This window comes from Kwoniella mangroviensis, assembly GCF_000507465.2.
Source record: "Kwoniella mangroviensis CBS 8507 chromosome 1 map unlocalized Ctg02, whole genome shotgun sequence".
Classification (NCBI taxonomy): Eukaryota; Fungi; Basidiomycota; class Tremellomycetes; order Tremellales; family Cryptococcaceae; genus Kwoniella; species Kwoniella mangrovensis.
Genome location: NW_027062534.1, coordinates 4,585,814 through 4,600,696, shown reverse-complemented (window position 1 = coordinate 4,600,696; position 14,883 = coordinate 4,585,814). Strand labels below are relative to the sequence as shown.

Sequence of the window (14,883 nt, the reverse complement as noted above, 5' to 3'; positions counted from 1 at the left end):
TCAACCTCATGTCAGCTAACGGTTTTAGGCCATGATACTTCCAATACGTCCAACTTAGTTGCTATAAAAGGGGTGAATCGTGATGCAATTCTCCGCTTACACGTTGTCAGCGGATATGGTACTGCTAGTCGATGCATGCACTCGTCATTTGGCTCACATAGACCAGACGCAGGACGATCACATACAGGCTCAATGGTCTACATGAATGCATATAGCCGCCGCAGACAAGACACGACCAGCAGATTCATCGGCGAAACTCGGTTGACAACTCCGATCGGGGTCGCTGCCACGTGCAAGCCATGTGACTGCTCGGGATTTACCTGTTGAAAAAATCGAAAGCGAGAGAAAAAGATAGATCTCAGTGGTAGCGCAGAAAGATGCAAACTACGTCTGCATCATATACGTGGCCGGATATCAATGATTCACCTTCCTGTATATCGCAGGTGTATCATAGCCCATAGCTCATCATGTCAGACCAAATGCAGCAGCAGCAACAGCCTTCTGGCCAGGCTGATGTAGCTCGAGATGTCGCTCAGGTCAATGGTGAGGAAAAGGTAGAGGATCAACCTGAAGCTGTTCGTTGTAAGTGATAATGTGTTATAATCTCTATTCGTGCTCTGATTTGGTCATGATGCATCCTCCCATAGTACCCCCTCTGGCTATCCGATTTCCAACTCCAACATGTCCTCGTACGGTGCCAAAGCCCAAGGACTCTTCGGAACCCCGCGATAGACTGACCATCTTCCCTCAACCTACGGAGACCATGCAGGACATCAAGCTGCTGATCAACGACTGGGTTGGAGCATACTGGCTTGGACCATACTCTCTCAGATTACCGTTCGTCAAGGGCGATGACGGAAGAGGGAAGATATTCATCAAAAAGGAAGATCTTAGCGAGATTAGGGCAGGAGAGAGATTGAATGAATGGTTGGAAATTCAAGATGCTTTTGCCCACCTCGAGGAGGATGGTGAGAGGGTATTGGAGGTTGTGAAGGGTGAGCAACATGTGCTTCACGCTGATTTCCTTGTGCTTGCCTAACCTCGCATTGTCATTGATCCCATAGAACCTTACGGAGAATTCACCGCTCGTCAATCTGTCCTCCGAATACTTGAACTGATCGCTCCGACTGGTACCACCGCCAATACGACAACCGCTCCCATCGCCCTTCAACCTGGATCCACAATCTTCGAATCTGTCCGTGATGGAGTCTTGTCGTCAGGTGGTGAGACCCAGTATGAGGAAGTAGAGGTATCCTTGCCAAGTGGACGAAAAGGTAAAGGAGGCAAGAAGGAATTGGTGAAAGTGAAAAGAGCTGTTTCCAATGATAAATTACATGCTTTTTCAGATTGGAAAGGACCCGAAGGATGGACATCAACGAAACTTGGAGAATTACCTCTCTCACAATCGCCTTTGGAAGTTCTACCATGTTTGAAATCTATCCAGATCTCCCCTTTCAATCCTCCACCACCACACTTGCGTCAATTAGGTCATCAATTATACCTTCAAGTCGCTTTGTTAGAAGGTGAAACCGTTACGATCATCTGTACTACTAGAGGCTGGTATGTTTCGAAATCGAATGTCAACCAATTCGATCCTTCCACCAGAACAGATAACAATGGCCCAAACCCTTCACCTACTCACTCCTTGATCGACTTGTTACATTCCTTGTCGCCTCTCTTCTCGGAAAGGCTATTCAAGTTGTCACCTCTATCTACCGAACCACCTTCTCTCGACCCCATTTCGACTGTCGCTATTCCCCAAGCTGAACCTGCTTATCCATGGTTAGCCAACATTCCTAAACCTGCCACCTCGGCCGAAATCCTTAGAACCCAACTAGCGTTCTTACACACCGGTGCTTATGGTGCTGATAGTATCGATGCTGCTAGAGATTGGAATGAGGAAATACAAGGCATTAGAGAATTGCCCAGAGGATCGATGCAAGAGAGAGTATTTAGAGAGAAGATGTTACAGAAGGTATGGGCGGAATTTGATCAAGCTGCTATACGAGCGGTGCAAACCGTCTCAAGAGGTGATATACCTGCCATCAACCCATCTGAAGATCCTAAAGCTCACATGTATCTCCAATCCAACATCTTCATCACTCAGGGTGACTCCGATGCCCTCAACGCTTATGGCCACTTGGGCGGTGATGCAGCTATGCGAATCTCCCATGGAAAGGACGCAGCCGGTGTCAAGTTGTTGAATAAACTGGACGTTGACGGTCTGTACATGCTTGGGCACACCATCGTAGATTGGCAAGGTAAACGATGGATCTGTCAATCCATCTTACCTGGTATTTTCTCCAACCGTAAGAAGGAGGAAGAAGAGGGAGATCAAGAGTCCAACTCAGCAGAAGATGGTGAAGCCCAGAAGAAGGAAGATTGGGTCAAAGTTGGCGATTCGCCTACGAAAGCTTCTGCTGATAAATCTGTGGATGTCGGAGAAGCTGGCCAGACGGACGTCGAAGGTGAAAACGAGAATCCAATGATGATCTACGGTATCGATTCTGAAAACCCCACTTCAGTCCACTGGGACAAAGCTACTCATAAATTGATGGCTACGGTTGGTCAAGCGCAAAAACTCGCCGCTCACAAGATCAAGGACGAAAAGGGCGTTGAACATGAATTTTACGCTAGTTCAGAAGTGAAAGGATTGAAGGGTACAGATGGAAGGAGGTATCTTCTTGATGCTCAAAGACTATCGCCTGTCGATATTGAATGGTTGGAGAAGGATTATGACATTGAAGGTGCTAAATACCCGCACAGATTGACGATGCTTAGACCCGAATTGTTGGAAACTTTCTGGGAGTCAGAGTTGAAGCGATGGGCTAGAGGTGTAGCTGAGAAAGCTAAAGCTAAACAAGATGAACAAGCTTCGAAAGACAAAGCGCAAGAAGCTGGACCATCGACCACCGACGAGGATAAGCCAGAAGGTCAAGCTCCAGATGAATCGTCTACACCTAAAGAAGAACAATCACCTGCCGCTGAAGCCGCGGCTGCCCACAGAGCGGAGGAAGAGAAACCTGTCGATGCTAGTATGATCGGCGATATCAAGCAATTCGAATTGAAGTTCAACCCAGATGCTTTCGTGGATCAGATCCCATCGAAAGATTCTACTATCTCAGATGATCAACCTTTCTTACCGTCCACTATCACCGATGAGTCTGATCCGTCTGTCAAAGCTGTACGAGATGCTTCTGTTTTCCTCAGATCCATCGCTATCCCCGCCGTCGTTTTGGATGTTCTTACCGGCAACACTTCGGGTCTCATGGATGGTGCTTCCTTGACTAAGCATTTGCATGGAAGGGGTATCAACATGAGGTATCTGGGTCATTTAGCCAACACCATCAAACAGTTCTCTGCTGGGCCAGAGGGTGAGGTCAGGAAGGAGACTGGTCATCTTGCTGCTTTGAAGGTGGGTTACGTTTTGATGTTACCGCTTTCGGGTTGAACCACTTGGATATTTGGTATGATGAATTAAACTGATTCCCTTTCCAGGCAATCGTCCATCAAGAGATGATATTCCGGGCATGCAAGCACATCCTTCGAACCCTGATCTCCAACCTTCAGCCTGAAACCACCACCTACGCTGTCTCTCACTTTTTGAATTGTCTTCTCGGTTCTTCGTACAACTCTTCGCCTTCAGCCATTTTCAACCCAATCGGTATCTCCGACAGAGAAGAGCAACCTGAATATACCAAACTTACTCCTGAATCATTACGAAAGGCTATAATCGATGCAGTCAAACTTAGATTCAGGTTCACTGTGGATGAGGCTCATTTTGAAGAAAGCTTGAAGAAGAGACAATTGCTTAGAGAACTGGCTGTCAGATTTGGTATACAGCTCGCTCAGAGGGATTATGTCTTTGACAAAGATCAAGACTCATCTTCGACCGAGGACGAGAAGGACATCAAACAGTCGAAAGACAAGAAGAACAAGAAGAACAAGGCACCTGTACAAAAGAGACTGAACACCTTCGAGCCTGAAGATATATTGACACTTGTCCCTGTGGTCAAATCCACTGCTCCTACTGTAAGTACAATTTGAACACCCGTCTACATACCGATACGGAATCACTAATTCTCGTCTTCCATTAGGTCACCGTTGCTGAAGAAATACTCGAAGCCGGTCGAAACACCATCAACCGAGGCTCTATCGACCTTGGTCTTGAGTTCATGCTGGAAGGATTACAATTGTACGAGAACATTTACTCGGTCATCCACCCTGAGGTAGCCTCGGTATACAACCAGTACTCTCAAGCGATCCATCAATTAGCACGATTGAAGATCCAACAAGTCGCCGCTCAAGCTGCTGCCAACCCAGAGGGAGCTGCTGATCCAGAGCAGCCATTGGGATTGGACATCTCCACCGCGCTCAGATTGCAAAGACAAGCTGTCATCGTCGCTGAGCGAACACTTGGTGTTTATCACAGCGAGACCGCTGGATATTACTTCAACCTCGCCATGTTGGAGAATCTTGAGGGTAATCCCCAACAAGCTCTCAGATACTTCAGACATGTTTTGAGACTTTGGGATGTCATTCATGGACCTAATCATCCGGAGATCAATACTGTTTTGGTGGGTCTTACCAGATTCTGCACTGCTCCGTTCGTCTCGTTTCATCATGCCATATGCTAATGACTTCTGACACTACAGAGTAACGCCGGAGTCGTCCTCCAAGCAATCAACGAGACCTCCCTCGCCCTTGTTCTTCAACAACAAGCTTATGATTCCACCTTATCTCTTTTCGGGGACTCCCACATACAAACGGGTCAGGTTCTCCACCAACTCACTCAATCTCACTTCCTCGCCGGAGACATGGCTGCAGCCTTATCCACATCGGAGAAGGCTCTTGACATCTTCAGTGCTAGATTAGGTGAAGAGCACTCGCAGACTCAGGAAGTCAAGAAGAACGTCGAGCTACTCAGAGCTGTCATCGACAATGTTGAGAAGCAAAAAGAGAGGAATGAGCAATTGAAGAAGGATCAACAAGAACGATTGAAAGCTGCCAAGGAACGAATCCAACTTACTGGTGGAGGTATAAAGGGCAGAAGGATTGGTAGTACCCTCGCAAATGGATCCAGTTCAGGTGGAGTACGAATCGTTGACCCCGCTACTTTAGCTGCCGCTGCTGCTGCTGCTGCTGCTGGACATTCCTTAGATGCTGGTGGACAACCTGCTGCTGCCTCCGCTTCGTCGGCCGAGGGAGAAGGACAAATGGCCGAAGGATCGAACATCGGTACTAGGGGTACGGAAAGTGTCGAAGAGTTGGTAAGGTTCATACAAGGTCAACAACAGCCGAGTGCTTCGGCCGCTAGGAGAGGCAAAAACGCTTTGAGGGGTAAGAGAAGAACAGGGGCTAAACGATAGATCGAATCATTGTGAGAGGATGAAGGGTATGATGAAGGACGATGCGGATGTTTGCATGATAGGGAGTAGACCTGGTCAATTAGGTAGTGGTAAACAGAATACAGGAAGTAAAAAGTGAAAAGTCAAAAGGTAGAAAGAGAAAATACACTTTCTTTAGCATGGTCGACACAACGCATATCCATTCATAAATGAACATATCATATACACACCCATCACTTCTTTGATTAACATCATCAGTAGTATGGTCCAACAGTCACCACTCTTCATATGCACGGAAATCAATGATTTGAGGACAATCCTCTTCAGTACGAGTAGTGCTCAGACGGTGTTTGTGCAGAATATCCTCAGTAACTCAGTGGAATCTAATGATCCTGCACCCGAGAGCTAGCTCAGCAACATATCGTCAAACCATGCATCCAGCTTCACATTCTTTCATCTCTCTATAGCCATACTGAAAAGACGCTGTAAACCTATACGAAACTCCATCATCGCAATGTTCATCATCGGGTCCATATGAATCTGTCATCGCATCTATTTTCCAAGCGAATATACAATGTACACCTGCGAGTGTCTTTGGATCAGCGACATATTCGAGAAGTGGTGAGATGCAGCACTCACTACCCAAGCAGTGATTGTCAAGGCAACGAGTTCGCCCATGACGATCCACATACCCCACTTAGACGGCTTCCATCCAGGCAGAACAACGTTGTTTGCCAGTGCTGCTTCCCGAATTGCGACTCTCTCCTTCTCACCTTTACGGAGTGAGTTAGCCAGCCATTTCCCATCCAGCCACGCGAAGAAAAATCCATAAAGTATTTGTAAGGATTTGTAAGCCATCAACAAGTAGATCACATTGTCGTAACTGTTGGTGCCCGACAAGTCTTGCTACGCGTCGATGAAGGTGATTTTCAGCGACCATTCAAAGATCTCAATGAAGGCGAGGTCTAGTTCACTCACAATGGCACCAGCTGCAACGTCAAAGACGATGATCCCACCGTTACCAAAGGCCTTCCATATCCCGATGGCCGTTCCCAGCATGTCTGCATCGCCAATCATGACTGGGATCGAAGCGGAGAAGGGAATAGCATAGGTGGATAAAGCAAAAGAGCCGAGGATGATAGGTCCGAGAGGATGAACTTGGGTAAGGCCGATGAGGCCTATCACGATCACGTACATCATCGCGGTCCACGAGACTAGATCGAAACGGTCAACGAAGACTAGATAGGTATCCCCGATGAATCGACCTACTGAAGTACATTCGCATTCCAAATCTATCGATGAACGCCCCGACCAGGGGAATCATGACGATGGGCACAACACTTTGAAGACTAGAATTGTAACCCGCAGCGAGTTTCGAGGTGCCTCGAGTCTGCGTTTGGATATCTGCCAGGTTGCTACTGTATACACCAACAACCGAGGTCTGGAACAATTGGATGCCTGCAAAGAGCCAAAAGAATCGAGGGCTGGGAGGATAGTCAGCGACGGAAATATCAACCAATCAACCTTCACTCACATCTTGATATCTTGTTGAACTCGATGGCCTTCCTTAAAGCCCCTTCTTTCCTCGCCGCGTCTTTCCCGAGAGGCGGTCTGTACTGCTTGGGTACTCTCCTTTCGTATGCCCAATACATGATGCAGATGATAAGGTTGGCTACTGTGGTAAATGCGGGAATCCTGAGAAGCTGTCATGAGCTTGGTCTCATACACAATGTGCACATCACTCTTACCAAAGCGCCCAACCCCACCAACCGTTGATCATACTCATTGGGACTGCCGTACTTCTCGAAATCACAGATATTACCCTGCTCCACGCCAGGTCGACTCCGATAGCAAGGGCTAGATTGCTTCCGCGAAACCAATGAGTATATAGCTTGAGCTGAGCAGATTCAATGACTGTGTCGATTAGCTATGCGTTATCGTATTCATGGACCCACCCATTGATCCGAAGCCCATCAAAATTCGTCCTCCCACTACTAAGCCGAATCGTGATGTGTTCGAACCAGCGGCAGAGATAATGGCTCCGAGCATGATGAAAGTACTACAGATGATCGATGCGCTATCATGCCAGTCAGCATGACCCTGAAGGTGCTATAGACTTACTATGTAGCACCCCAGTAATCGATACCCAGCCCCCCAATCACAGGCAGAATCGTGTTGACCAGACTTGATGCGGACGAGATTGCTCCATATTGCGCATCTGTACCTAGTCAGACAATCACCTTCTTGAGTGCTACTCACTAGTGACCTTGAGCTGCTCTCGGAATGTAGACTTCAACGGACTGAGAGTGCTCTCGGAGAACGAAGAGCTGGTATTGAAGAAAACCACCATGGAAAATGCAATCAGACGGTACTTGAGGGGTATGAAGCGACTTGGAGATGGGCCTTCTTCATCTTGCTCCTCCCGAGGAAGGGTAGGTATGGAAGCTAGATCTCTGCCTTTCTCGTTATCGACTTGGTTGTCTGATGCGAGTCCTGTTCTTTCGTTGACGGACATCTTGGAGAGGATCGTATGGGGAGCACCGAACAGAGGGATCTGGGAATACTCTCGGGAGGCTTATTTATATTCTATAGGTGGGAAATCTACCTCGGACTCGTGTTGGGTGTACTTGGCATCCTCGTTCGGCCGCATCTTCTCAATCAACTAGATCAAATGATCCTCGGGATCAAAGTTAGCGTCAATAACTTTTCGAGGAATGCAGCTTCTCCTCCCTTAGCACTGCTGGACATCGGAACATTTGTGATAAGGATGTATGAGTCAGCAACCACGATCAAATCCGAGAATTTCGGGTCCGATAGCCAGTGATACAATCAATGGTCTTTAGACTGTTTCTCGACTTCCTGTATTATTGAGGTGCCTTGGGTCTTGCTGTCGGGCGTCGATATGGCGGATTTTCAGTCGGATGCATAATGCTCACCTGAGCAAAGAAGAACTGTACAGTCTGTCACCTAGGATGCATTGGGGCTGAGCAATCGAGATCATGGTATCTGTGTTTTTTGTGCGCGCAAAATTACCCGTTCGGTCACTTAGAGACGCCCCAATCCGCAGCTATGGGGGCACTTCATGGTCGACTGAAGAGCAGATCCCGTTCCCTTCAGTCGTATTCGAGACGATGCAGTAGCCGTAACTTGTCAACCAAATGTGACTCTGAATACTAAAACATCGAACGCCCAACGCAGAGTTCATCATTGTCAAACAATCGCCAAGCAAACCATCCTCACAGTAATCTGGTCATGAGGAGCGTCGATTTCTTCTTCAAGCAGCTGGTTACGGGCGCTCGACGGCGTTACTTCATGCGCGACAGTGAGTTGTACCTCAGCGAGGCGCGGGTCCCGGACACCTAGATGGAAGGCTTCTTGAAAAGTCGGACACCTAAATTAATTGACGACAGGAACGCGACGTGACTCCCTCCCTGATGGAATAGGGGTGAAAAGATGCAGAACTGATTTTGATTTGCGTGCTTTGATCACCGTCTGGCCATTTCTTGTTTGGAGGTTGCCCAACAATTGGTGGGAATTGAGACTGGGTGAGCTTCCCCATTGTCAGCTTCTCATCATCTGTCATAGTGTACATCAGCTCGAAACTCATATTTCTATCATACCTCGCCAACGTCCAGATTATTATTGTAAAACCTGGATGAGACTCTGCATTTTACGATCGGCATGAATAAGCTCCCTGTTATCACAATCGGTTTCAACATTGCTTGAGCTCACGACTTTTTGGTTTCCGGACGACGACGGTGGTGCAATCATCATGCATCTCTTCCTCTGTGAAGGGCGATGTAGGATTCGAGTCACATGTCACAACGGCCGCGTCACCATTGAACGACAAGATGGTAATCTCCGTAAACGTCATCGAGATTCCCTCATTCCCTTATCTCGATCGATCTGAGATCGTCATCCTGTCATCATCTCATCGTGGTTGGTCCAGTGAGAAATAGATATACAAGTACGATGGGATATCTTAGACTGACCTGACATTACGAGTAATGCCTGTATGTACATATCTATATTCAAGCGACTTGATTCTTGACACTTTGTCCTTGAATGTCAAAATCGACACTTGTGACGCATCATGCCCGTATCAACTCGTTCTACCGCGTCTGGCAAAGCCGAGGAAGTCGCTCATGAATCCTCTCAACTTCTTCAAGGCCAAGTCCCAGGACACGACGATCTATCGGCTGGTCATCCAATTCATCCTGCAACCGTCCATTGGCCAATAGCTTTCCTGACAGCTTCTTTCGGTATATCCACTTTGGATCTTCTACCTCTCTCTATCTATCCTACTTCCGTTCTCCCTCCCAGAGCAACCTTATCGACCTTGGGATTTTACGCGGCTGGTGCAGGGGTCGTATCAGCTCTACCTGCTATTATTACTGGTGCAGGTGAAGCATATGAGCTCATCAGGAAGGAGTACTTTGAGAAAGGACAAGATTGGTCAAAAGTTGTCGATTCGGCTTGGAATATGCGTGACAATGGAGGTAGGAAAGTGAAGATGACGGTTAAGCATGCTAGTATGAACGATATGGTGGTGGCACTTGCAGCTCATAATTGGTGAGTCAGTTTTGCATCAAAGAAGCATTCCGTTCTCGAGGTGTTCGTTCATTAGGTTTCGTTTCGCCCCTCGAAATGATCACATACTGATGATAGTCGGATCTTCTTCCGGGTATACAGGTACAGAGGATGCTATTACCCCGGCGAACCTTTACCCCAGACTACGACCATACTCAATGCGATAGCATTGCCGGCGTTGTTGTATTGTGAGCAATCTTGCATTACGAAAAAGTCATCACAGGAGAGAAATCTGACGCCCTTGTGTCTCTGTAGCGGCTATGCTTGGTGGTAGGTTGGTGTATGAATATGCAATGGGAATTCAAAGACAAGGTCATGGCAAGGAAGTGAAAGAGAAGGGCGAGTAGGATATGGACTTGGGAGAAAGATGGTTCTCTATAAGTCAGTGTTTGTGTATTTGTAAGTGAACCAGACGTGTATCTGTATGCGAGATGATTGTACTCTACGATAGCGGTATTGCATGGCTGTTGACTTGTATCAATGCATATGCTACATTCGGTTGTTATTCGCTACATCTTCTATGGAATGGTTGACCAAATAGAAGATACTCGTGCTTACCTCGTATCATTTTGATGATAGATAATGGGAAACGAATCGAGTACTACTACCATCTCAGAGTCCTGAAACGTTCTAGGTCGTTTACTCGCATACTCCACGTCTAACTCTTGTTCGAAGCGTATCTACTCTTCTCCCTGATCTTGTGACCACTATCGAGTGATAATGGCATCAGCACATCAACTATGAGATAACTTCGAAGGTGAAAAGCTTGATCACTCACTACTTGATAAACAAGAAAGGAGCAGGCACGAAAAGACATGCCAAACCCCCCAGCAGACTATTCCCACCTCCTATACCCAGATGCTTGAACAAGGCATTAGCGAATAGGGGGAAAGCGGCACCCCAAGATGACCTGAAGAGGTCATTGAGGGTGAAGACGGAACTGATCTCTTCGTAGAATACGTCTCCGAAATAGGCAAAAATGCATCTAGATCACATCTAGTCAGCTCCGGATGTCAAATAATGGTTTACAAGAGCGAGTTCACGCGACTTACTGGAACAAAATGAATGCGCCTACGCCAAAGAAGCCGGTGAATATTGTTGGGACGATCCAGTGGACTGACTCGTATTGACCTGACCATCCGAACCTGACCATCCGAAGCCGAACATTGCTATCGGGATACAGACGGCAGCGATGGGAGCAGGATATAATCGAATTTCTGGACATGGGATCAAGCCATCTGCGCAATGACATCCATCAATCAGTACTTGATCGCTTGAGCAATTTTATATAGCTACTATTGCGGATATAGGTCACTCACTGTTTGCGTCGAAGATCGGTTCTAGATACACATGAATGTAGTAACAGAATACAGCACAGGCTGCCCACGCCCCGACGAATATACCCAAGAAGCTGAAGCAAGGGTGAACATGGTTTCCTGTGGAGACAACGGGGAGATGCTATACTCACGCTGTACCAGATTCACCAGGGTTGAAACCGTGGACTCCCATATATACTGATGGAAAACTCTCGAACCAGATGTAGAGAAGACCTGTTTACCATAGGTTTCGATCAGGTGATGTGATGATGGAAGCAGTCGAGTTGTGGGACTCACCATAGATAAGGGCAAGATAAGTATTGTAGACCAGTAGAATTGGATCGAAGAACAACACGAAAGGTTTAATCAGAGCTTCATATACAACCCTCCCACCAGATAGATGGCTTGAATAAATCATTGCTTGAGTTTTAAGGTCGTTGTTTCCGGTAATCCTTCTGAGCCTTAACATTCGCCTATGTAGGATCTGAAAGTCATGATAAACAATTAGCGAAGCCACTAAAGCTTGAGTATCGGTGCACTGACATTTTTACCAGAAGTTTCAGGGAAAAAGATGCAGATCAACAAGAAGCATCCTCCAGAGAGCCATACGAGGACCCTACATGTGTATAAAGTAAGCTCTGATTCTCATATTTATCTGCAGCCATATTTTGTGCTCACCATAATGGCCAAGTCCATCCTTTAGCTTGATATGTAAATCCTCCTAGCAGAGGTCCTATGACTGGACCACAAACCGCGCCACAGCCCCATACACCGATAGCATATGCCAGATGTTTGGGTTTGAACATCTATGAAGGATGTTGATGCGTCAGCTGATGATTGTGGGCCGGTGGGATGGGTAATAAAACTCACATCTCCCATGGTTGCCCCTCCGACTGCTAGAGCGGGACTACCGAAGAATCCAGCAAAGAACCGCATCGCGAGTAAGGTGTGGATATTCTGCAGAGGCAATCAGCTGTAAACTCAAATGTTTATGGTGACTCTTGACCTACATTGGCGTAGATTGTTGGGAATTGCAATGCGACGAAAATGAAGAGTGTAGCGACATCTGTATGGTCATTCGTCATTCAGCCTTCCGTCCTTTGGCGATAACTAGGTTGACAACAGGATCCCTCACAGACGGGCATTCTTTCTACGTTTGACAGTTCGGCGATTGGAGACCATAACATTGGACCAATACCATAACCGATGACGAACGCTGTCAATCCTACTAAAGCGGTTGTCTGAGATACAGTAAATTGTTAAATGATCCCTTCTATACCTGCTGAGTATATCGATGAGCCGATGTAGACTGCGAAAGTAAGGAAAGAAATCTGCAAGGCGACGAAGGTCTCGTATCGGGTCGACCAGTTGTAGCTGTATGAGTATGAACATGTTGAAATTAGCTATGACTGACCTGCAATATGGCAGGTGAAAGCCAGAAATGAAAGGGGTTCCCAAATATATCTTTGTGAAGAGGAGCGATGATGCTCACGGGTTCTCAGGATCATCGTCACCATACCAAGTAACCAAGTTTGGATCTTCCTTCATCCCTTCTTCAGCCTGCTGTTCATTATTCGCCATTCCAGTATTACTACTGTTGTTGTGCTCTCCTACCGCCTCCTTCCCTCTTCCCTTTTGCAGATCTTTGATATGATCTGGGTTTCCCTCTATAATGGTCTCATCAGAATCTGATCGTCGAGGTGGATTCGTCTCCTCTACTATTGTAACGTCATCGTTTGAAGCAGGAGTTTCATACCTCGACACCCTACGTGATTGTGTAGGTGATTCCTTCTGCCGTCTAGCTATTTCTTCTTTGGTATAACGCTCTGGACATTCGATCTCATCTTGGTATTTCAGCAGTCTATTACCTGATACTAAGCGTATGACTGTGCCCACCAAAGTGGTCTGAAATGCGTTGTAAGGCATGGCGAGGATTGTCTATATACTGCGACAACCGTGGGGATTTGTAATCGACCGTGGTACCGAGTCAGCGTGAAAGGTGGAAAAAAAGGAATAGCCCGCTGAAGGAACGTCCACTCGGTAGAGGTGATTACACGTACACAAGCGAAAGGTTTATCCCAGAATCATAAGCGGTCCATATTGTCAGCATGTATTGTTATATACGGGATTCCATCACCAAATAGTGACGTCGGCGTCCGAGAGAGTTTATGATCACGTCGAAACGAGACATGCTTATTCATCTTCGTCCCGTCGGTCTTGTCTGGGTCATGTTACTATGCTGTACCGTTATCTGGTGCATCAAACGGCGAATGATCGAATTATACATACGAGCACGAGTAGTTTTTCCAATTGGCAAGTAGAGTGGAGCTGGACTGGAACAATATATCTTGGTAGGTGGAGGTTGCAGGTTGCTCGTATTAGTCAGATCGATCGGAGATCTCAGGGATAATACAGCAGGAGTGTGACGTAGATTCAACAGAATAACATCGCCGGCTTACTGGAGTATATATATTATTATTCATTCGTATGTACACGCGAAGGGCATATACATGAGCTATCATTCGGTGGACAATGGGTTCGAAGAGGCAATAAACAGTTGTGCATAAGTACCCGACACAGACCAACGAACGAGGAGAAACGCAGCAATATATATACCTGATGACCTATGAGTGGCGAATCACTCAATGTAGCTTATTGCATGGTTGTCCCTGGTGGCAGTATCACCTGTGATTTTCAGCAGTCCGATCAATACGAACAATATCAGGTCCACCTTGTTTCCCTATTGAGGAAGAGCACTTCTTGTCTCGGAATGGAAGACATGTGTCATGAGGTCCATCGAAGCAAGAATATGGTGAAAAAAGATTCCGTCCCACCTGGGATATACTTGTGAAACTGTATATATAAAATATAATCCTCCTTCCACTGTGTCAGTACTCTTCCTATCACTGGTACTTGGAAATCCATTCTAGGGTTACAAGTATGAAAGCAAGAGGCCAATACCAGATCAAAGTCGAGCTGTGTTTGGAGAGACATCCACAAAGCAGAGAGGTGAAGCTGACCGGCCACAACTTACCAGTCATTACTGGGAAAGAATCTGATAAGTAATGTCAGATTGACTTATCCCCGTTTTCCACAAACTTCACGGTATATGCGGTATACTGTATTGCAATATGCGTGTTCAGGCCTGACCTCTTTCCGTGTCTCTGAAGAAGGATAGTTCTGCTTGATCGGAGGTCAAACGAGAAGACCTCAAGTTCTTTCATGTATTCTGGTTAGGCTGGTCGAGATTGAAATTGGCCTGCGTAGTATATGGAAAAAGGTACATTGGCTTGATACAGTAAACCTCAGAACACAGGACGGACTAAGTGTATGTCTATATGATGATGAAATCTTTCAAAATACAAGGTACCGTGATGTTGTCATCAGAAACAAACTACAAACGGCACTGTCATATTATATGCGAAATGGCACACAGCCGATATTGCAGAGGGTAGAAAGATCGGGGCTCAAATTAAATAGAGGAGATACAGGTATAAAGAAATTGAAATCAGGTCATTAAAGGTCATTTCAAGTGAGGACGTTATAGAAACGGAGCGAAAGAACTCTAATCTCCTTGATAGGACAGACAAATTCGTTCCGATTAAAGAGCTAAATATGACAAGGATGTC

General features: G+C 46.5%; 4 protein-coding genes across 4 annotated transcripts; 2 read left to right on the top strand and 2 right to left on the bottom strand.

The window, feature by feature from the left end:
* Positions 1–467: 467 nt before the first annotated feature.
* I203_106838 (uncharacterized protein) lies at positions 468–5,369 on the top strand (the record flags this gene model as incomplete). The annotated part of the gene is made up of 6 exons (XM_019151539.1): positions 468–582; positions 648–995; positions 1,065–3,415; positions 3,499–4,032; positions 4,098–4,577; positions 4,656–5,369. 6 exons carry the CDS (start codon positions 468–470, stop codon positions 5,367–5,369), a joined length of 4,542 nt encoding a protein of 1,513 aa, XP_018999163.1.
* A 531-nt stretch (positions 5,370–5,900) lies between these two features.
* I203_106837 (uncharacterized protein) lies at positions 5,901–7,863 on the bottom strand (the record flags this gene model as incomplete). Its single annotated transcript, XM_065518062.1, has 9 exons — positions 5,901–5,930; positions 5,988–6,254; positions 6,327–6,562; positions 6,618–6,832; positions 6,879–7,043; positions 7,097–7,205; positions 7,304–7,425; positions 7,470–7,551; positions 7,608–7,863. The coding sequence occupies 9 exons, from the start codon at positions 7,861–7,863 to the stop codon at positions 5,901–5,903; spliced, it is 1,482 nt and encodes a 493-aa protein (XP_065373366.1).
* A 1,578-nt stretch (positions 7,864–9,441) lies between these two features.
* On the top strand, positions 9,442–10,285 carry I203_106836 (uncharacterized protein; the record flags this gene model as incomplete). Its single annotated transcript, XM_019151541.1, has 3 exons — positions 9,442–9,920; positions 10,041–10,126; positions 10,194–10,285. 3 exons carry the CDS (start codon positions 9,442–9,444, stop codon positions 10,283–10,285), a joined length of 657 nt encoding a protein of 218 aa, XP_018999165.1.
* Positions 10,286–10,596: 311 nt separating this feature from the next.
* Positions 10,597–13,180, bottom strand: I203_106835 (uncharacterized protein; the record flags this gene model as incomplete). Its single annotated transcript, XM_019151542.1, has 14 exons — positions 10,597–10,645; positions 10,717–10,923; positions 10,991–11,009; positions 11,060–11,176; positions 11,258–11,349; positions 11,407–11,488; positions 11,552–11,738; positions 11,798–11,870; positions 11,933–12,060; positions 12,125–12,211; positions 12,265–12,320; positions 12,390–12,482; positions 12,534–12,628; positions 12,747–13,180. The coding sequence occupies 14 exons, from the start codon at positions 13,178–13,180 to the stop codon at positions 10,597–10,599; spliced, it is 1,719 nt and encodes a 572-aa protein (XP_018999166.1).
* Positions 13,181–14,883: the final 1,703 nt, after the last annotated feature.